Genomic DNA, 22,205 nt, shown 5'->3' on the forward strand with positions numbered 1-22,205 from the left:
CAGCTAGGTGAAGGAGGTTGGTGTTGAGGAGGACTGACTGGGCTTCTATTCAAGGAAGAATGAATGGAAGCTAAGTCTAAAATGAAGGTGTCATATTCCTTTTGTATAGAGACTTTGTAATACTAAATCTGGATTATTCTCCAAGCCTGGCCTTCTTACCAAGGTAAGAACATGATTACTAGAGTGAGAGCGACACAAAGTTTCACAGTTGATATGAAGAGTTAATTAGATGGGGTTTGCTGAGTTGTCCTTTCCAGAGTGATTAAACAGACCGATGCTCATCACAATTAGTTTAGAAAAATCAGAGGTGATTTCCTTGAACCTTGAAAATTCTCATGGAACTTGTCAAAGTAGAAATACCAATGGTATCTGAAACCAGAGATCACGGTCTTAGAACAAGGGGCTAGGTATACATGATCAAGGTGGGAAGAAATATCTTGATTCTGAGAGTGGTGAGTCTTCGGAAATGCCTAGGAGAGGAGAGACAGTCACGAGTATATTCAGTAATACCATGACTAACTCTTTATCTTAGCATCTCTTTCCTACAATAACCCCATATCCTTTGATTCTTTAAATATCTACACAGACACTGAAGTAAAATGTCACGAATTATCATATTGATTAGCAGAGTCAACAGAAGAACCCAATGGCCCATTCCTGTTTGGTTTCTTGTGGGTCTTAGAGGTTTAAGGAGCTGGGATGTCCAAGATGAAAACGAGTTCTTAGGCCCAGGAAGCTGTCAGAGTTGTGGAGGATGTCAGAGGCTGCAGAGACGTTGGTAGGAGCAGAATAGATGAGATATTAAGGACAGAGTCAAGTTATGAAGAAATAATTCTCTGGGTCAAAGATGTACTGAAGTGATGGTCTACAAATTAGTCCCTTTGGCCCACCAAGTTCACACTAACCACTTCTAAACACATTTACACAGATGAGCACTAGTCTCGTTTCATTCTTCCCATGAATCTCACCAACTTCCCACAAATTCTATCTTTTGCCTGCACAAAATGGCTGCATGATGAAACTGGAGCACCTGGATGAAACCCACATGATCGCAGGGAAAACGTGCAGACTCCACACAGACAGGGATTGAACCTAAATTGCTTGAGCTGCAGGGGAGCAGCTCTCCTATCTGTACTAATATGGTAGGAGTATATAATCTAAAATGCAATGTAACACTCTAACTTTAAAATCAATCCACAACTTAATGTAACGTTGTTTTCCACCACAGAAAGAAACCAAGACACTAAAAATGAAACTGGAAGTGGAATTATTCTAAATTTTTAAAAAATAGAGCTACTTGTAACCAGGCCACAGTTAAGAGTAAATGTTACTGGTCAGGCAATAGACAGCGAGTGGGTTTCTGCTGATAATGCTCAATTTCTCACAAAGAGCTGTTCCTCCCCGTGATATTAGTCATTACTATTCTCAATGTGAAGAGTCTGGTAAGGTTTTCATAACGTAATCATGAATGCATGGAAATATGGAACAATAAACATAAAGCAATGGTGATGTGAGTTGGGCTTACTCAGAACTAAGTGTCACTTGAAAACAACTTGCAAATTGAGCTGCAACTGCGCAATAACAGTGCATATATATACTCTCAACATCTTTGCAAAATGGAGGTGCAGGTCACAGCAAGGGAGGAAACAAAGGCAATGAGTTATCTCAAACCAAATACAAAATCAATTTCCTAAATAGACTGGAAGAAAGGAGTTACACTCAATGAACAGACTTTGCCAAATGTTTTTGGAAAAATAGATTAAAAAGTGTAAACCATGTAAGGCAAGTACAAGTACAATTTTTCTACATGGGTAAAGATAAAATGCATATCTGGATCAGCTTGTTTATGTCCAAATGTGATGACAATAAAGAGCCCTATAAAAATGCAATAAACATTGATGCAGATATTTTAACTATAACATTTAGGAATTGTCAATTTGATTTCATTTGAAACAAACAAATTTCAGAATGTTTTTGCAGATTATGTTAATTTTTAGGTCAAGACCAATACTGGAAGTAATCTGTTAGTTTGACAATCCATGGTATAATAGTAAAACTTGACAAATTCTATCCACTTAAAGTTTTTCCTTTTAATATAATTTATGTTTTTTTTTGAAATCAAGTGCAATAAAGGCCAGCCATTCTAAACTCAAGAGCTTCTACTTTGCTGCAGAGAATGCTGAAGACATGAGCACGTGAGTAGCCTGTGGTGACGCACTTCGTAGGTTGGGAGGCAATACTGTAGTGTGTTTATTATATGGTGGGTTCAGTGTATCTTTCAGTTTTCATCAATGTTCTAAGCAGTCCAAGGCTCATGCTAACCAAATTTAGGTGAGTTGGAAAATACAGAGAAGTATGGTGTGGTTAGGGATTGCTAGCTTGCAATCTTAAAATTCAGTGGGAGAGTAAAGATTGAGAAGTGCATAGATTTTCAAGGCAATGAGATTGTAAAAAAGAATAAATCAGAGGAGTTGGCTACGAAATTAAACGTAATTTCATCACTAGTGAGAATTTGAAGAGAAGGGATTGTGCAGAACATTTTCATAAGATGTATAGTGCAGAGTTAAACTTACAATTACTCTGCTTATTCAAAATTACATATTGTGTATGAATGCTTTTTTTGAGAAGCCAATAAATAAGGAGAATAGAATTCAATAAAAAAGTGGGTTTGTTATAACAGAATTTATAAAAAAAAAAGGATGAAAAGTAAATAATAGAAAAATAAAAGTTAGAGGTGACAGGATCATCTCTTAGACAAAAGTTTCTTCTAGTATTCTCTTCAGAAGTATCTCTTTAAATAGATAGTTACATGAAAGTCCTTTTTTAAAAAATCTGTTCCCTGTGGCAGCTTGGGTCTTAACAGGAAATGTGTTATATAAAACAAAACAAAAGATAGAACCACCTGCTCTTGCAGTGACATGGTTTACACTTCCCACTGGGCCATGGTTTTAACTCCCTTCTGATGCAAGCTTTCCCAATGGTACAATTTGTTACTGTCCAACTCATTGGTGCTAGTATTTCAGAGAATGGACCACTCCTTCATAGACACCCATTTTGTTTGGCTGGCTGTTGTCTATCCCACAGTTTTGTCTCTGCGCCAATTTCCATGATTACTAGGAGCAAGAAAACTTGTTGATGAAGTAATATAAAAATAGAAAAATGACTTTACAGAGATTTTTAGGGAAAAATTACTCACTCACAAAATATTGATGGTTAGTGGCGAAATGGGAGTTGCTTGATTGAAGTGCATGATGCTGAAATCTTACTTGCAAGCAAAAGCAATAATTCTGTAAGATTAAAGGCAGAATGAGCATACGGTAGTTGTTTAGAAGTTTTTCCTGTTGCACTTATAGTCGTGGTTTTCGTAGATTTACTTCCTTGATCTTCACTACCATTTGCCAGCTGAATTATACTACACAATCTACTGATGGAAACGAAAAAGCCAAAGAAGCTGTTGAGGTCCTCAAAGCAATGCCAAATAAATAAGGGTTCAGAAGAGTCCTTAGACATCACAATAATTAGGCACGACTTGCTTCACAACACCAATACCTGCTGATATTGGGAATGAAACCAAAAACTCTAGTCTTGTCTTTACCTGATGTTCAAACACATTCATTTCCCTGAAGGAATCACTCAGTTGGACTCCCAGCTAATGCCATGGAAACATAGAATGTTTCTGGCAAGCAAATTTTAAAATGTTAATCCAAATTAAGATGCATTAGAAGTGTCCTTTAGTCTATACTCGGTGTCCAATAGAGCATTCTAAGAGAATACACCAGCTTTTCTCAACCTTTTTGCCCTGGAGGAACCCTTGAAATAAGTTTCAGGTCTCAGGGACCCCTGCACAAAAATGATTAAATCTACAGTTTCCGGTATGATAGCGTGATCAGTAAGTTGTGGATATAATAATACAAAAATAATTGTCAATGCTCTTTTGAGTAGAGAATAAATTTTTAGCCAACCTTTCTTGAAAAAAACAGGAAGTTTAGTTTACCTTTCTTAAAGTTAATCTCTTTGTTCCCTTTCATAAATTTTAATGATTCATGAGGCAAATATAATAAATTTCTTTTAAATAACTGGCTTAAGGCAAAATGGGATTGTATTTTTCTAAAGGTAGGCTCAGTAGATTTAATTTAAATAAAGGCTGTAAACTGATTTTACTTCATGCGACTTACAACATGAAAATGTATTGACAATGTTAAGTAGTAAAGTTTCTAAAAACCAGAAGCCAAAGCAATATGAATAAAAATATAGCCTAAGACACAATTTTATACAAGGCTTTGAAAAAACATTTTCTTACTAAGTGACATGATCAGGCTCAAATATCATCCTAGCATGTGAAACCTGTGCTTTTTTTTTGCTGCACAAATGCTCAATTCTGGGCTGAATGTGAGATAAGCACACACGGATTTCACCTTCAACTGAAATGAGACGATCTCTATCCTTGCTCTTGATGCTTGTTAAACAAGAAAAAATTTGTTCACACATGTAAGAAGTTGAAAACTGCAGCAAAATGTTCATTGCTTTCCTATGAATAGCAGGATACTCCTTCACAGAAATCCAATACTTGTCCAGGGGAAGATCAGTAAATCTCAAATTGTGTGCATGATCAGACTGCAGCTCACAAAGTTCTTCCTCTTCTCTCAAAGTCAAGTTCTCAGGCTGAGCAGGAGATTTAGAGAAAGGGTCCCTCACCCAGCCATACACTTGTGTTGAAAGGAAGGTAAAATACTGTTCAATTTTGTCCTGCAGTTCCTCCAGGAGGTTTTCAATAAGTCTTCAGACTTTCTGATCCTTCCTCACATCAAGCCCAAGCAGCAGTAGAAACATTTCAAGATTTCCTTCTGCAACATGATTTTTCCAAAGATTCAGTTTCCTTTTAAATCCAAGAATGTTGTCACTTGAAGTCAAAACATTTTCTCTCGGGCCTTACAGAGACTAGTTAACTGGTTCATATGATGAAAAATGTCTGCTAAGTAGACTAGTTTCTGCAGCCATTCTTCATCTTCAAAGGACTCAGCAAAATCTGGCCTACTATTTTCTTGAAAGTACTCCTGCAATTCACCTTTCAAAACACCCTGTCAAGAAATCTTCCTCTGTGAAGCCACCAGATTTCTGTATGTAGCAGAAGATTGGTGTGCTCTTTGTCCAGGTTTTCACAGTTTTTAAAAAATTGTCAACTGAACTATTGTTTGTTTAATAAAGTTAACCAATTTTGTAGCATCATCCAGAACTTTTTTTATTTCATCTCCAAGAGTTTTTTAACATCACCACTTCTCTGTGAAGAAAGCAGTGTGTTGTGACAATGTCAGGATTTTTCACAAGAGAATTCAAACTTCTCATGGAGGCCACTATTGATGGGGCACCATCAGTACAGATGCCAACACAGTTCCTCCAAGACAAATCTTTTGTTTCCAGATATGAGACAAAGCATTAAATATATCTTGGACTTTGCTTGTTTCTGGCAGCTCTCTGCAACAGAAAAAAAAATTCTTGAACTTCACCATCATTTACAAATCTTACAAATACTACAACATGACATTTTTATTGAAATCTGTTGACTCATTAACGTAGATAGAGAAGCTGTTGTTTTTCAGTTTATCACCCAAAACCTCTTCAGCCTCCTGTAAGATGTCATTAACATGCCAACTTATCGTACTGTTTGAGAGTAGCCACCTTCTCGCCTGAACAAAATCCATGCAAGAGCCATTCTTGAGCTACTACATGCAGACAACTATGCTCTTCTGCCAAGTAGACTAGTTTCTGCAGCCATTCTTCCTCTTCAAAGGACAGAGGACACGCTACAGGCTGCAGTCACAGTTTGCCAAGGCTGCAAGAGCTTTCTGGTTAATGGTCCATCCGAAGAAAACAATAATCCTCCATGAAAAGACCCCTCATGGCAATTACCACCCACCATAGATCATCATTGACGACCACCCTCTCACCACAGTTAAAAAATTCACCCACCTGGGCAGCTTCATCTCCAACGACGCTACAGTGGTAAGGGACGTTAACAATCGACTCAGAAGAGCCAGCAGTGCCTTCGGGTGTCTCCAGAAACATGTGCGGAAGAGCCGCCAGCTGTGTCTGTCCACCAAAATCCAGGTGTACGGGTCTGCTGTCATCACAACACCGCTATACTGCTCCGAAGCCTGGGTCCTGCTCGTTTGCTCAAGCACTTCCATCAGTGCTGCCTCTGCTCCATCATGGCTATCAGCTGGAAGGTTCGTGTCTCCAACAACGGGGTCCTGGAGAAGGCTCAACCTCCAAGCATTGAAGCCACTTTGCTGCTCAGCCAGCTCTGCTGGCCAAGCTATGGACAGCTCCAGGTTACCAAAAGTAGTTCACTATGGAGAACTCTCTCAGGGCAAGAGAGATCGTGGTGCCCTACATAAGAGGCACAAAGACCAACTTAAGCAGCAGCTCTCACAGGCAAATATAGAGGTCAATGAGTGGCAGAAGCTGGCTTTTGATGGAGACTGCTGGAGTACACTGATCCACGACACAGCCGAGAAATTTGAGGAATCCAGAAGAGTGACTGCTGAAAAGAAAATGATTCTACTACCCAAGCACCAGCTGTTTCCTGTCCCTACTGCTCCAAAACTGGCCTCTACAGTCACCAATGATTGTGCCATTGCTCCTGAGGAATCTTCTTCCCTCCTGATCTTCACAAGTGAAGAATTAGTCTTTATCATTGAGCATGAAACCTTTTAAATTTCTTGTACAGAATTTTGTCCTAGCATTTTACCCACTATAATTTTACATGCTGGCATTATTAGGTTCTCACCAATTGTGTGACTTTTTCTATTCTCGGTAATAAGTTCTGCTACTAAATAACTTGCTTCCTTGGTCTTTTTACTGACTGACTTTATTAACAAAAGCTTTACTCTGTTTGTTTTGAGATACCAATAGCCATTTAAAATAATCAGCACTTTTACCTGTCATGTGGCTATGATTTGTAGTTAAGTGTCTTTTCAATTTTGCTGGAGCCATTCGTAAGTTGTTTGTCACAGACTAGGCACAAAGGAATAGGACAATTTGGGTCACCAGTCTATGTAAAGCCCATTGATAAGTAGTTTTCATTGTAAAGACGGACACTTTTTTTGTATCCGTTGTTGCACTAGTGCCGTGAAATGGCTCAAAAGATTGTAATTCAAAAATTGCCACATTGGACCACCAGATATGTCTGTAAAACACAGGGGTTAATAAAATATAAAAACAGGGCAAGTCCATTCAATGCTCATAAAACACACTTCATGCTCCTCACATTCCTACTGTCCTCCCCTCTGTGCAATACAGTGCTCACCAAATAAACACGGCCCCATTGTGGACTGCCACACTGGGCAGAGAGACTTCTAACAAGGTTGCTAACAGGTCTGCTTGGTCACTGCACGTGCTGGCATCGCACGTCACGCATTCAAACAATAATGTTTATTTTTTTAAATCATCTCTCACAGAACCCCAGTTGAGAAATCCTGGTGCACACTGTATGTTGATCATACAAACAGTTTGATATTGTTATTGCTGAGATCTGGGCACAATGCCAAAAGTTTTTGACTAGACTTTTAAAGATCTGAAAGAGAATAATGCACGTATTTCATTGATAGCGAATTTACAATTAGGAGGTAAATTGGTAAATTCATTGCTACTTGACAGTATTTTGTTGCATTGAAGATGCTCACAATTCTCATTATTCTTTCAGATGGATTAATAAAATGGGATTAGCTGCCATTGAGTATGTCCTACCCGCCTCGGAAACAAAAACTGAAGGTATATGCTCTTTTCGGTAACAACAACAATCACCGAAGTGCCCATTATGTTTTATTATCTGTTTTCTGATGTTCTATAAGCCTAGCTGACTGGAAAAAATGAATTCCTCCTTGTAGCAGAATGTTGGAGTGAGAGTGAGCAGGAAGATGGAGAAGCTACAACAGAGCCACCTTCCCCATCACAAGCATCGCAACTACAAAAACATCATGTGAGTGTCAATTTACGTCCAGATGAAGAAAGTCCTGTATGACGGTTTTAGCACCCAGATGAATTTCTCCCGCTTAGATTTGGGCAGAACAGAGCGATAAAGCGCACAAACAGGCCCTTCATCCTATCGAGTATGTGCTAATCATTGAGCACCCACGTAGATCAATCCCAATTTATTCTTCTAACATTCCCAACAATATCATCCATATTCTATGACTCTCCGACACTCTGGGGACATTTCAAAGTCACCAGTTAATCTCCTAACCCACGCCTCCTCGGGACATGGGAGGAACCAGGAGCACCTGGATGAATCACAGTGAAAGTATGGAAATTCCACACAGGCAGTGCCCAAAGTCAGGATTGTAACCTGCTTCTCTGGTACTGTGAGGTAGTGGCTCTACTAGCCACAGCATTGTCACACCCAAGCTTGCAACTTTGATCAAAATGAGTCCATATTGGGGTTGTCACTATTTGTCCAGCCTATCTGAAGTCCTAAAGTATTTTGCTGCTATGTTTCAATTTGAACATGTAAAACTTCTGTATTTTAGTGAAGGAAAATTTATTCAGCCATTCTCATGAAGAACGTGCCCAAGTTTTTAAATTTGCATTGATCTGCCATCACAGTGCAACAAATTTTCTTTTGGCCAGTTATAGCTTAATCAAAGTTATAAGATGTAAAGTTAAAACCAGGTCATCAAGATTTCATGATTTGGTGATATTGTGGTATTTGGTTATAAGACTGACAGATTGAGAAAGTTAATACTCTGATATCAAGGGTGATAGAAAAGGCTCTGAGTGAGAGATTATGCAGGCTTTAATTTCAGCTTTAGAGATGAGAAGCCAAGAAGGTGAGTGCAAAGGACGTTTCTGAGGAACAAGGGAAAATTACAGTGGACACCAGACAACAACGAATGGCACTAAAGAAGTGAAATAGAAGGAGGCCATTTAAACCTGGTAGTAATGCAATACTTCACGTGTCAGACACATCCTTTTTCTAACATCTGATACAGGAATGCAAGAAAAGTATAATATTGGTCTCCTTATGCAAGGAAAGAGAAGGTTTACTAGACTCATACCTGGAACAAGCAAATTGACTTATGGGGAAATATTGGACAGGTTAGGCTGGTACCCAAGATCCCGAGGGGCCTTGACAAGGAGGAAAGGGTGAGGATTTTTCCTCTTGGAAGCCAATCAAGAACCAGGGTTCAATCAATAAGAGTCCCCCCTCCCCCCTCCCCCCTTTTAAGGCAGATTTTCTTTTATTTCTGAGGATTATGATCTTTTAAACTTTGCTTCTTATCTACTTTGAGGTAGATAGTCTTTGAATTATCTTAGGCAGAGGTAGACAGGTTCTAGATAAGAGGGTGAAAGTGTACCATTGGTAGATGGGATTCAGAGTTTAGATTGCAGGTGGGTAAGTGGAACAGACCTAAGGAATAGAGTGGCCTACTCCTGCTCCAAATTGTGTGTTTGTGCACATATGTGTAATACTGTACTTATGAAATTAGCCATATTCTTGATGACAGCATTTTGCAAATATTGAAAGATATGTGTTTCACTACATGAGCTTTTTATACAAAGCTTGAATGCAGTTTAGAAGTGGAGGAAGATCTAGAGCTAACCATGAGGTTAGATGAAATGATAATGTCTACAACATGGTAGAAAAGCCATAAAGATCAAAGCCATTAGGATATAGGATAACTATTCACTGAAAGAAATGAAAGCAGCTCTTTCTTTGGAAAAAACCCTTCCTGCAGTAGCAACACCATACCTTGCAAGAAGAGAACAAACATGTTAATGTAAACCAGAAAAAGAATCATAAATGTACAGAACTGGCATATGACGTTAATGGTAAAGCTGTCTTATAATGAATAGATAATCACAGCATTAATAGAGCAAAGTTGAAAGGAAACTCAGCAGTGCTATCTTAGTGATTCGAGTTCCACTCCTAGACTTGAGTGTGTACTGTAGGTGCACTATTATAAACTGGACATTATTGTCTTCGACTAAGATTTTAAGATTTCATTTCTGTGGTTCCACTAGATGAAAAACATCCCAGACATTCAGTCAAAGGAGAAAACTTCACCTACTGTCCTGAATCATCCTTCCCTTCCACCCTGTTTGGTAGTAACTTATTGACCAAACTTTTGCTCAACTTTAGTTTATGTGAAATTTTTTGAGAATTATGATATGATATTGCAGGAATACATATGGTCATAGATTAAATACCTTTTATAATGCAGATAATATGCATGATTTAGAATAAACTGGGATTTGCCCTGAATTTTCCAACCCCACAGGAACCTTCACTTCAATCTCCATTCGCATCCAGCGAAACATCACTTTCATTTTATTCAGCAAGCTTGGCACCATCCACATCCACATCAGCAGCTTTACTGTCGCAATGTTCCTCTCAGGGAAGTCGATCCTGGCCTGATGTTGTTAATTTATCACATAATGATATTGAAAGACGGTCCTTAATATCTGATGTACAAAGCAGTGCGGGATCATTACAGCAAGTAACATGTGAAAATGCTAAAGATGAGCTGAATAGGATTACTTCTGGATCAGATGAGAATTTGACTGCAGTCATAACACAGTCTGTTGTTGCTGGAGAAGGTACTGAAAATTCAGGACACTTGGATGTTTTAAACACTTGTGAGAAAGGTAAGACTATCCTTTTAGTTCATTTTATTTTCCAAAGATCTTTCCTCTATTTGCTTCTGAATGTCTAAGTTTCTGTTGGAAGTAAGATTGCATGGGCAGCAGCTGCTCTTTGAAAACACTAGTGAATGAATCTGAAAGCCAAGAATACTGGAAATATCTTAATTATTACTGGGGCATCATGGCCAAGTCTTCCCAATGTGAATGGATTGTAGCATTGCAGTACATACTGTACATGTGGTGCCTCACTGAACATTTATTCATGGTGACATCATCTGCAGTTAGTTAAATCCACCAAAACATTAAGACTGCGAAGAGCATTTTCATCCATAATAGCAAATGTATGCAACCAGTGAGAGTGCCTAAGCCTTATTTCTGTTCATGTTCTCCCTCCATGAAGAAGATGCACATGATGATCAGTTTGGCATTTGGTCTTTCATTGTGGGAAAAGTTTACAAACAGTTTACAAAAAGTTTGCAAAAAAAGATAAGTAATTAAGTTCAAATTTAAAACTAACTAAAAGTACCTGGAAACCAAAGGTGGTTACTTCGATGTGATTCATTTTGACTGTGAAGATGGTGCTGAAATGCTGGTTTAGGGCTAGTTGTATTGTGAACAAATCTTCACAATGGCAGTTTTAAGGAGTTTGTACAAAACACATAGAATTAATTGGAGTTATTATGAGGAATGTCTGCAATACTTCAAGGGTAATTTAATGAATTTTATTAATTTTAATGAATAAATATTAGAGATTGGTTTTTGCGTAATCTTAAACACAAAATAAGTTATATGTATAACAAGAACTTGTACGCATTTACACAACTGCCTTTCAAATCAAAATGCAGGTTTTTGCTTTGTCATCCTCTAGTTAAAGTGGGAACGAGTTGTATGTAATCATATATGACAATCTGCAGCACTGTCTAATCTGGATGCATCTCTCTGAACTTGTAGATGAAACCCTGAGTAGGCATGACCAAGAATATTGCTAAGTGTGCACCAAACAGCATGTATTCTTTGAAAATCTTTTATTATTTGCATTTCATAGAAATAGGAGTTACTTAGAGGGACATGGAAATTGTGTTGTCTTTCCAATAATGATGTGTGAAAAGAATCAAGCAGGGCTATGGCTTCCACCCTTCCTCATCTCCCACCACTCCCACATCCCTGCATCAAATAAACATTAAGCATGTCAAAAACACATGCTTTAGTAGCCTCATGTATTAAAAACTATTTGACTTGTGCCTCAAGAAGAGAACATATTGAAATTTTTATGCACATCCCTGTTCTCCTGCTCTCTGGTTAACCAATAACTCAGCAAAGATGTGGGAAGGAGAGTTCCTTAAAAGGATATTGTCATCAATGATTTCAGCCCCATTACCTGCTACAAACTTTGCAATATTTGCTCCAATAATGAAAAACAATGTCTTCTCCATAAGGGTAAGGCGATGCATCCAATTCTATTTCTTGTATTCCTCTGATCATTTGAAGAGACATCTACATCTGGGTCCTTGTGCATAAAAAAGAAGTCTCTTCTACCTGGTACATCCTTTTCCAAAGCCTTTGCCATGACGTTATTAAACCCTGGAGATCACTCCCTCTCATGTCTCTGAGGTCAGAGTGCAATCTTGAGCACCTGCCTGACATCACAACCCATCTTCCCCACCCCAAACCTTCTGAGGGATCATCTCACTTCAATAGTGCAGGCTGGCATTAAGTGGTGCTAGTCACTGAGGAAAATGAGTCTCAAGAAAATGTAATGGACACTTAACTTCCTACTTAATAAGGCAGGCTTTTTCAGGAACTGTCCAAGCAGACACAAGTTCAGATCTCCAGGCAGAGCAGAATCTAGTAGGAGGTTTAGCCTGTGACCTGGATAAGAAGGGAAACCAAAGAGTCAGCTGAACAGATGGTTTCACTATGAGTAGCAAATAAAACCAAAGTCAGCTAATTTCTGTGGAAATCAGCAGTGGAAGTTTGTGCCATGAAGAAAGTAAAATTGTCAAATTTCACAAAATTAAACAAGAAAGATCTAGTCCTGCTTAATTAAAATAACAAAGACAGAAAATGCTATAAACACGTAGATTGGGTAGCATCTGCGGGGAGAGAAACAGTTAACATTTCAGGTCAGTGAGAGGGGTCATCTGTTAAGGAAGAAACTGAGTCAATGTTTTGTACCACAAGCATCCGCAGTTCTTTATTTCAGCTAAAAGCATTAGCAACAATATAAGCAACACACATCAAAGTTGCTGGTGAACGCAGCAGGCCAGGCAGCATCTGTAGGAAGAGGTGCAGTCGACGTTTCAGGCCGAGACCCTTCGTCAGGACTAACTGAAGGAAGAGTGAGTAAGAGATTTGAAAGTTGGAGGGGGAGGGGGAGATCCAAAATGATAGGAGAAGACAGGGGGGGAGGGATGGAGCCAAGAGCTGGACAGGTGATAGGCAAAAGGGATATGAGAGGATCATGGGACAGGAGGTCCGGGAAGAAAGACAAGGGGGGGGGGACCCAGAGGATGGGCAAGGGGTATATTCAAAGGGACAAAGGAGAGTGAGAGAAAGAATGTGTGCATAAAAATAAGTAACAGATGGGGTACGAGGGGGAGGTGGGGCCTAGCGGAAGTTAGAGAAGTCGATGTTCATACCATCAGGTTGGAGGCTACCCAGACGGAATATAAGGTGTTGTTCCTCCAACCTGAGTGTGGCTTCATCTTTACAGTAGAGGAGGCTGTGGATGGACATGTCAGAATGGGAATGGGATGTGGAATTAAAATGTGTGGCCACTAGGAGATCCTGCTTTCTCTGGCGGACAGAGCGTAGATGTTCAGCAAAGCGGTCTCCCAGTCTGCGTCAGATCTTGCCAATATATAAAAGGCCACATCGGGAGCACCGGACGCAGTATATCACCCCAGTCGACTCACAGGTGAAGTGTTGCCTCACCTGGAAGGACTGTTTGGGGCCCTGAATGGTGGTAAGGGAGGAAGTGTAAGGGCATGTGTAGCACTTGTTCCGCTTACACGGATAAGTGCCAGGAGGGAGATCAGTGGGGAGGGATGGGGGGGACGAATGGACAAGGGAGTTGTGTAGGGAGCGATCCCTGCGGAATGCAGAGGGGGGGGGAGGGAAAGATATGCTTAGTGGTGGGATCCCGTTGGAGGTGGTGGAAGTTACGGAGAATAATATGTTGGACCCGGAGGCTGGTGGGGTGGTAGGTGAGGACCAAGGGAACCCTATTCCTAGTGGGGTGGTGGGAGGATGGAGTGAGAGCAGATGTACGTGAAATGGGGGAGATGCGTTTAAGAGCAGAGTTGATAGTGGAGGAAGGGAAGCCCCTTTCTTTAAAAAATGAAGACATCTCCCTCGTCCTAGAATGAAAAGCCTCATCCTGAGAGCAGATGCGGCAGAGATGGAGGAATTGCGAGAAGGGGATGGCGTTTTTGCAAAAGCCAAGGTGAGAAGAGGAATAGTCCAGATAGCTGTGAGAGTCAGTAGGCTTATAGTAGACATCAGTGGATAAGCTGTCTCCAGAGACAGAGACAGAAAGATCTAGAAAGGGGAGGGAGGTGTCAGAAATGGACCAGGTAAACTTGAGGGCAGGGTGAAAGTTGGAGGCAAAGTTAATAAGGTCAACGAGTTCTGCATGCGTGCAGGAAGCAGCGCCAATACAGTCATCGATGTAGCGAAGGAAAAGTGGGGGACAGATACCAGAATAGGCACGGAACATAGATTGTTCCACAAACCCAACAAAAAGGCAGGCATAGCTAGGACCCATACGGGTGCCCATAGCTACACCTTTAGTTTGGAGGAATTGGGAGGAGCCAAAGGAGAAATTATTAAGAGTAAGGACTAATTCCGCTAGACGGAGCAGGGTGGTGGTAGAGGGGAACTGATTAGGTCTGGAATCCAAAAAGAAGCGTGGAGCTTTGAGATCTTCCTGATGGGGGATGGAAGTATATAAGGACTGGACATCCATGGTGAAAATAAAGCGATGAGGGCCAGGGAACTTAAAATCATCGAAAAGTTTAAGAGCGTGAGAAGTGTCACGAACATAGGTCGGAAAGGATTGAACAAGGGGTGATAAAACAGTGTCGAGGTATGCAGAAATGAGTTCGGTGGGGCAGGAGCAAACTGAGACAATAGGTCGGCCAGGACAGGCAGATTTGTGGATCTTGGGTAGGAGGTAGAAACGGGAAGTGCGGGGTGTGGGAACTATAAGGTTGGTAGCAGTGGATGGGAGATCCCCTGAGCGGATAAAGTCGGTGATGGTGTGGGAGACAATGGCCTGGTGCTCCTTAGTGGGGTCACGATCGAGGGGTAAATGCTCAAAGCTCTACGCTTCTTTTTGGATTCCAGACCTAATCAGTTCCCTTCTACCACCACTCTGCTCCATCTAGCGGAATTAGTCCTTACTCTTAATAATTTCTCCTTTGGCTCCTCCCACTTCCTCCAAACCCTATTCTGGTATCTGTCCCCCACTTTTCCTTCACTACATCGACGACTGCATTGGCGCTCCTTCCTGCACGCATGCAGAACTCGTTGACTTTATTAACTTTACCTCCAACTTTCATCCTGCCCTCAAGTTTACCTGGTCCATTTCCGACACCTCCCTCCCCTTTCTAGATCTTTCTGTCTCTGTCTCTGGAGACAGCTTATCCACTGATGTCTACTATGGGGTACCACAAGGCTCAGTGCTGGGACCCCAGTTGTTTACAATATATATTAATGACTTGGATGAGGGAATTAAATGCAGCATCTCCAAGTTTGTGGAAGACACGAAGTTGGGTGGCAGTGTTAGCTGTGAGGAGGATGGTAAGAGGATGCAGGGTGACTTGGATAGGTTGGGTGAGTGGGCAAATTCACGGCAGATGCAATTTAATGTGGATAAATGTGAAGTTATCCACTTTGGTGGCAAAAATAGGAAAACAGATTATTATCTGAATGGTGGCCGATTAGGAAAAGGGGAGGTGCAACGAGACCTGGGTGTCATTATACACCAGTCATTGAAGGTGGGCATGCAGGTACAGCAGGCGGTGAAAAAGGCGAATGGTATGCTGGCATTTATAGCGAGAGGATTCGTGTACAGGAGCACGGAGGTACTACTGCAGTTGTACAAGGCCTTGGTGAGACCACACCTGGAGTATTGTGTGCAGTTTTGGTCCCCTAATCTGAGGAAAGACATCCTTGCCATAGAGGGAGTACAAAGAAGGTTCACCAGATTGATTCCTGGGATGGCAGGACTTTCATATGAAGAAAGAATGGATGAACTGGGCTTGTACTCGTTGGAATTTAGAAAATTGAGGGGGGATCTGATTGAAACGTATAAGATCCTAAAGGGATTGGACAGGCTAGATGCAGGAAGATTGTTCCCGATGTTGGGGAAGTCCAGAACGAGGGGTCACAGTTTGAGGATAGAGGGGAAGCCTTTTAGGACCGAGATTAGGAAAAACTTCTTCACACAGAGAGTGGTGAATCTGTGGAATTCTCTGCCACAGGAAACAGTTGGGGCCAGTTCATTGGCTATATTTAAGAGGGAGTTAGATATGGCCCTTAGATACGGGGGTCAGGGGGTATGGAGGGAAGGCTGGGGCGGGGTTCTGAGTTGGATGATCAGCCATGATCATAATAAATGGCGGTGCAGGCTCGAAGGGCCAAATGGCCTACTCCTGCACCTATTTTCTATGTTTCTATGTTTCTATAAGCCTACTGACTCTCACAGCTATCTGGACTATTCCTCTTCTCACCCTGTCTCTTGCAAAAACGCCATCCCCTTCTTGCAATTCCTCCGTCTCCGCCGCATCTGCTCTCAGGATGAGGCTTTTCATTCTAGGACGAGGGAGATGTCTTCATTTTTTAAAGAAAGGGGCTTCCCTTCCTCCACTATCAACTCTGCTCTTAAACGCATCTCCCCCATTTCACGTACATCTGCTCTCACTCCATCCTCCCGCCACCCCACTAGGAATAGGGTTCCCCTGGTCCTCACCTACCACCCCACCAGCCTCCGGGTCCAACATATTATTCTCCGTAACTTCCGCCACCTCCAACGGGATCCCACCACTAAGCACATCTTTCCCTCCCCCCCTCTCTCTGCATTCCGCAGGGATCGCTCCCTACACAACTTCCTTGTCCATTCGTCCCCCCCATCCCTCCCCACTGATCTCCCTCCTGGCACTTATCCTTGTAAGCGGAACAAGTGCTACACATGCCCTTACACTTCCTCCCTTACCACCATTCAGGGCCCCAAACAGTCCTTCCAGGTGAGGCAACACTTCACCTGTGAGTCGACTGAGGTGATATACTGCGTCCGATGCTCCCGACGTGGCCTTTTATATGTTGGCGAGACCTGACGCAGACTGGGAGACCGCTTTGCTGAACATCTACGCTCTGTCCGCCAGAGAAAGCAGGATCTCCCAGTGGCCACACATTTTAATTCCACATCCCATTCCCATTCTGACATGTCTATCCACGGCCTCCTCTACTGTAAAGATGAAGCCACACTCAGGTTGGAGGAACAACACCTTATATTCCGTCTGGGTAGCCTCCAACCTGATGGCATGAACATCGACTTCTCTAACTTCCACTAGGCCCCACCTCCCCCTCATACCCCATCTGTTACTTATTTTTATGCACACATTCTTTCTCTCACTCTCCTTTTTCTCCCTCTGTCCCTCTGAATATACCTCTTGCCCATCCTCTGGGTCCCCCCCCCCACCTTGTCTTTCTTCCCGGACCTCTTGTCCCATGATCCTCTCGTATCCCCTTTTGCCAATCACCTGTCCAGCTCTTGGCTCCATCCCTCCCCCTCCTGTCTTCTCCTATCATTTTGGATCTCCCCCTCCCCCTCCAACTTTCAAATCCCTTACTCACTCTTCCTTCAGTTAGTCCTGACGATGGGTCTCGGCCTGAAACGTCGACTGCTCCTCTTCCTAGAGATGCTGCCTGGCCTGCTGCGTTCACCAGCAACTTTCATGTGTGTTGCTTGAATTTCCAGCATCTGCAGAATTCCTGTTGTTTGAGCAACAATATAAAGAGTATGCATTCTATAGCTGGGTATAAACAAATAACTAAGCAAATATGAATAAAGTGAGTGAAGATAATGACTAAAGATCTACATTGGTGATCAGCTAATATCTTATCCTTCATAACTACAACAGAAACCCCTAGTATTATCCTATATATATGTAACATCAATGAATTCAATAAAACTTTTGGGAAAAATTCTAGAGGATTGAGTTAGAGAGAAAAGTACTTCTGTGTGCAAAAGAAATGCAAAAGAAAAGTAGATGACTTGTGGAGAGTTTTATAATTTAATTGCATGCAGAACACAGGATAATATCACTCATGGTTCGTGAGAACATCTGCAACTTGTTCATGAAGTGACTGATAAAAGCAGTACCCTTGCTATACAAGTAAGGAATTGAAAGTAGAATCAAGGATGTTGATGGCACAAGACTCCAGCTATTTAACTATGAATAGAACTACTTGTAAAAGTTTCTCATATGATTTCAGTAGAGAAAAGGTTTTATAAATTTAGCATTGATCAACATCAATTAATTGGATATTTTGAGTAAGAGCATGCCACATACATCTGGTACTGAAAACTTTGTTTAAGATATTTACTTTTCAAAGAGGAATATGTATTGTCTGATCATGTTTGTTCTTGCTCTTCCACGGTAACAAAATGTTCTAAATTATTTGTTCCCTAAAATTTAGTTTGGTTTTTGTTGGTAGTGTCTTTGAGTTGGATCCTGATATTATAAACAACTATTCCGTATTCAGTCTTGCTTAAGATATCTTCTCTAGTACATACCTGAAACATTGTGCCTGGTTCTCATGAATGAAGTATTGTGCTCATTTTTGTGTGCTATGCTCAAAGGGAAATGTAAAAGTTGCTGAAGAGATTTTACCCATAACAATCAGAGATGGGAGTCTTTTGTTATACAGAGGAGTTGGGATAGTTCTCTTCAGTACAAAAGAAGGTTGAGAGATCTGAAATTTAAAGCATAGTGTCAGTGGATGAATAGAAACTCTAATCCAGTGAAGAAAGCGTCAAGAAACACAGAATAGAACAAAGCTGATTGGAAAAACAAAGTGAATGTGGTAAATTTTTATTATGCGGCAATGAGCAGAATATGGAGTTCACTGCCAGGAGGTGGAAGTTCAGCCATGACATCCCAAAGTGAACTGGTTAACTACCTAGAATTGGAGATCTGTTTGGGACAGAGCAGGAAGATGGATCTAGCTAGATTTCTTTTGCATGGCGCCAACACAGACTTCATCAGCTGCATGGTTCCTTCCATACTGCCACCTTTGTGTGATTCTGAATTATGATAGCCACAGTCATTAGCTGATGAGCAGGACACACACCCATACTACTCAAAATATGAATGTCATGGGGGGCTTGTACCAATACAGCCCCTTGATTATATCAAAAGGGCATTTGGTCCCTGCTGCAAGATTGCTTCTTTAATCTTTTCGAAGTAGCCTGTTGAGGCACCAGTGAGTCAAGATCAGATGATAATCATATAGTCATTCCACATCAAAACCATAATTGGCCCTGTCCAATCCAATCAGTACAATTTTCTCTGTTCCCCTTTTCCCTTGCTTTCAGCTTTTCTTTCTTAAGCTGCGCAAAAGCTTTCTTTTTATCAACACAAGTTCTGAGACACTATGAAGCGAAGAGAATATGTATTTCCCAAGAGACAACATAATGATCAAAAGTCGCAGAGGGTAGAATTTGACTGAAAAGTCTAAATCAAACACACATTCCAAACACTGGGAGATCCCAGCTTAATAGCTAACTTTTCACATCTCAAATCCGATGATAAATCTCTCTGTTATACAAGCTGAACTTCCAGTGGAATACCATAAACAGACAAAAATTCAGATCACAATCAGAATGACAACAACGAGCCTCCCCTCCCCCCCCCCCCCGGAAGTTACTCATTTACAAGAGTCCTGTACTTCCTGATAGCTCAGTGTGAAGTACAGTCAGAAGTGTTAATATTTATTAAGAAAGTACAAGCCTTCATAGCGCACATCATATATAAAATAACATTTGTGTGAATTCTTTACAGCTTTACAACATCAACCACATTCCAAAAATATTTCAGTGGCTGTAAAGCAGGTTTGGATATTGAAATGATAAATGCAGTGTAAATATTAGTTCTTCTTTTGAAAAGAGCTCTGATCACAAGATGCTTTACTCTTCCCACCACTGGTAAAGCGATACTGAACCCAATCTATTACTTTGTTGTCTCCTTTCATTATTTTTTTCAGACTGATTATCATGTTTGCTGGTCTGGTCCTCCTGATGATATGTAGCTGTCTCTGCCCCATTTTCTCACCCATGTCTGCTAGACCCTCCCTCTTGGACACTTTCTCAACACTGATCAATGGATTACCCCTTTTAGTGCACGTAGCTGTGAAAATGTTGGCTTTCAACATTTGAAACATTGTGAATTATAGTTACAGCATGGAACGAAGAGCATTCATATCAGTGAAGTGAAAATGATGCCTCTTCTGAATGCACTGAATTAATCCACTCTGATACTATTTTTATGTGATATCTTCAGAGTTAGGCAAAACAGGTACTCCCAATAAAGATTTGCTATTAAATATTTCTGAACTGTACAAACATTCTATATTGGCACAATTGAGAGCATCCTGACTGGCTGCATCACTGCCTGGTATGGGAACTGTACTTCCCTCAATCTCAGGACTCTGCTGAGAGTGGTGTGGACAGCCCAGTGCATCTGTAGATGTGAACTTCCCCCTATTCAGGACATTTAGAAAGACAGGTGTGAAAAAAAAGGCCCAAAGGATCATTGGGGACCCGCATCACCCCAACCACAAACTGTTCCAGTTGCTACCACCTGGAAAATGGTACAGCAGCATAAAAGCCAGGTCCAACAGGCTCTGGGACATCTTCTTCCACTGGGCCATCAGACTGATTAATTCATGCTGACACAACTGTATTTCTGTGTTATATTGACTGTCCTGTTGTACATACTAATTATAAATTACTATAAATTGCACATTTAGACAGAGACATAACAAAGATTATTACTCCTCATGTAATGAAGGATGTAAGTGATAAAGTCAATTCCATTCAATCAAACTGAAAATGGAATTTAACATTCAGCCTGAGAATACAACCACTCCCTTCAGTCCTTAAGAACTATCTTGGTTTGCGGACCATCTGATGAGGAAGTTGGAGATCTTAGGAGTTGAAAGTTTTTAAATGACTTAGTTCATTATATTTCAGTTTGATTTAATGAAAGAGCAGAAAAATCCATTTTAAAAACAATCTTATTTCTTGTACTTACCAAAAGGCTACGCTTCAGGAGACAATTTACAGCAATATTGTTTCATGAATATTTTCTGTTATTAGTTTAATTTTTATTGATGATCCTTTGGAGTGCACCATTCATAGTATTATAATGTTAGGTTCTGACCGATAACATTTGCCCTGGATTTCTTCTGGATTTTTTTGTGTGAGCCCAAGTTCCCATCCCCTTGAATCTGCCCGATACAGAAAACTGATCCTGTTCACATGGACACCAACCCTACTCCCACCCTATGCACATCCCAACCCCCAAAACAACTTTGCCCAATATCATTGTAATCAGAAGTTTTTACAACCAAATAAAAATCACTTAAGTGCCTCCCCAGCTTTTTGCTTCTCCAGCCTCCCTTTCAAACCCCAAAGAAAAGAGCTCCTGGATTTTGAGGACACAGCCTTTGCCTCCTTCTACACTCTCAGAATCAGGTTTAATATCACTGGCATCTGTCATGAAATTTGTTGTTTTGCAGCAACAGTACTTTGCAATTCATAATGTTAATAACAATAAATTACAACAAGAAACATAAAAAAGGAAATTCAATTAGGTAAGTAGTGCAAAAAGAGAGGGGGAAAATAGAGAGGTCATGTTCATGGGTTCATTGTCCATTCAGAAATCTGATGACAGAGGTGAAGAAGCTGTTCCTGAAACGTTGTCTGGGTGTCTTCAGGCTCCTGTAACCACCTCCTTGATGGTAGCAATGAGAAGAGGGCATGTCCTGGCTGATGGGGTCTACAATGATGGGCGCTGCCTTTTTGAGGCATCTTCTTCTGAAGGTGTCCTTGATGTTGGGAAGGCTATGATGGAGCTGAGTTTACAATTTTTGTAGAATTTTTCTAATCCTGTGCAGTGGCCCCTCCATACCAGACGGTGATGCAACCAGTTAGAATGCTCCCCACGGTACACCTGTGGAAATTTGCGTGAGTCTTTGGTGACGTACCAAATCTTCTCAAAGTCCCTAATTAAATAGAGCTGCCATCATGCCTTGTTTGTAATTACATCAATATGAGGATAGATCTTCAGAGATATTGACTCCCAGGAACTAGAAACTGCTCACCCTATCCACTGCTGATCCCTGGATGAGAACTGGTGTGTGTTCCTTTGACTGCCCTTTCCTGAAGTCCACAATCAATTCCTTGGTCTAACTGATGATGAGTGCAAGGTTGTTGTTGTGACACCACTCTACCAGCTGATCTATCTCACCTCTGTACGTCTCCTCATCACCATCCA

At 41.0% G+C, this 22,205-nt stretch overlaps 1 protein-coding gene across 5 annotated transcripts in view; it reads left to right on the forward strand.

The window, feature by feature from the left end:
- The window catches only part of ipcef1 (interaction protein for cytohesin exchange factors 1), a 117,948-nt gene that overhangs the window by 59,832 nt on the left and 35,911 nt on the right, over positions 1–22,205 (forward strand). For 4 of the 5 annotated variants that reach the window (XM_072265333.1, XM_072265336.1, XM_072265337.1 and 1 more), the window contains 4 exons: positions 2,124–2,195; positions 7,703–7,770; positions 7,887–7,978; positions 10,278–10,644. In XM_072265333.1, the coding sequence (XP_072121434.1) occupies positions 2,124–2,195; positions 7,703–7,770; positions 7,887–7,978; positions 10,278–10,644 (599 nt within the window). The remainder of the gene's footprint in view (positions 1–2,123; positions 2,196–7,702; positions 7,771–7,886; positions 7,979–10,277; positions 10,645–22,205) is intronic. The other variant, XM_072265334.1, reaches the window with a different exon arrangement.

The sequence above is a fragment of the Mobula birostris genome, chromosome 8, assembly GCF_030028105.1.
Source record: "Mobula birostris isolate sMobBir1 chromosome 8, sMobBir1.hap1, whole genome shotgun sequence".
In the NCBI taxonomy this organism is placed as follows: Eukaryota; Metazoa; Chordata; class Chondrichthyes; order Myliobatiformes; family Myliobatidae; genus Mobula; species Mobula birostris.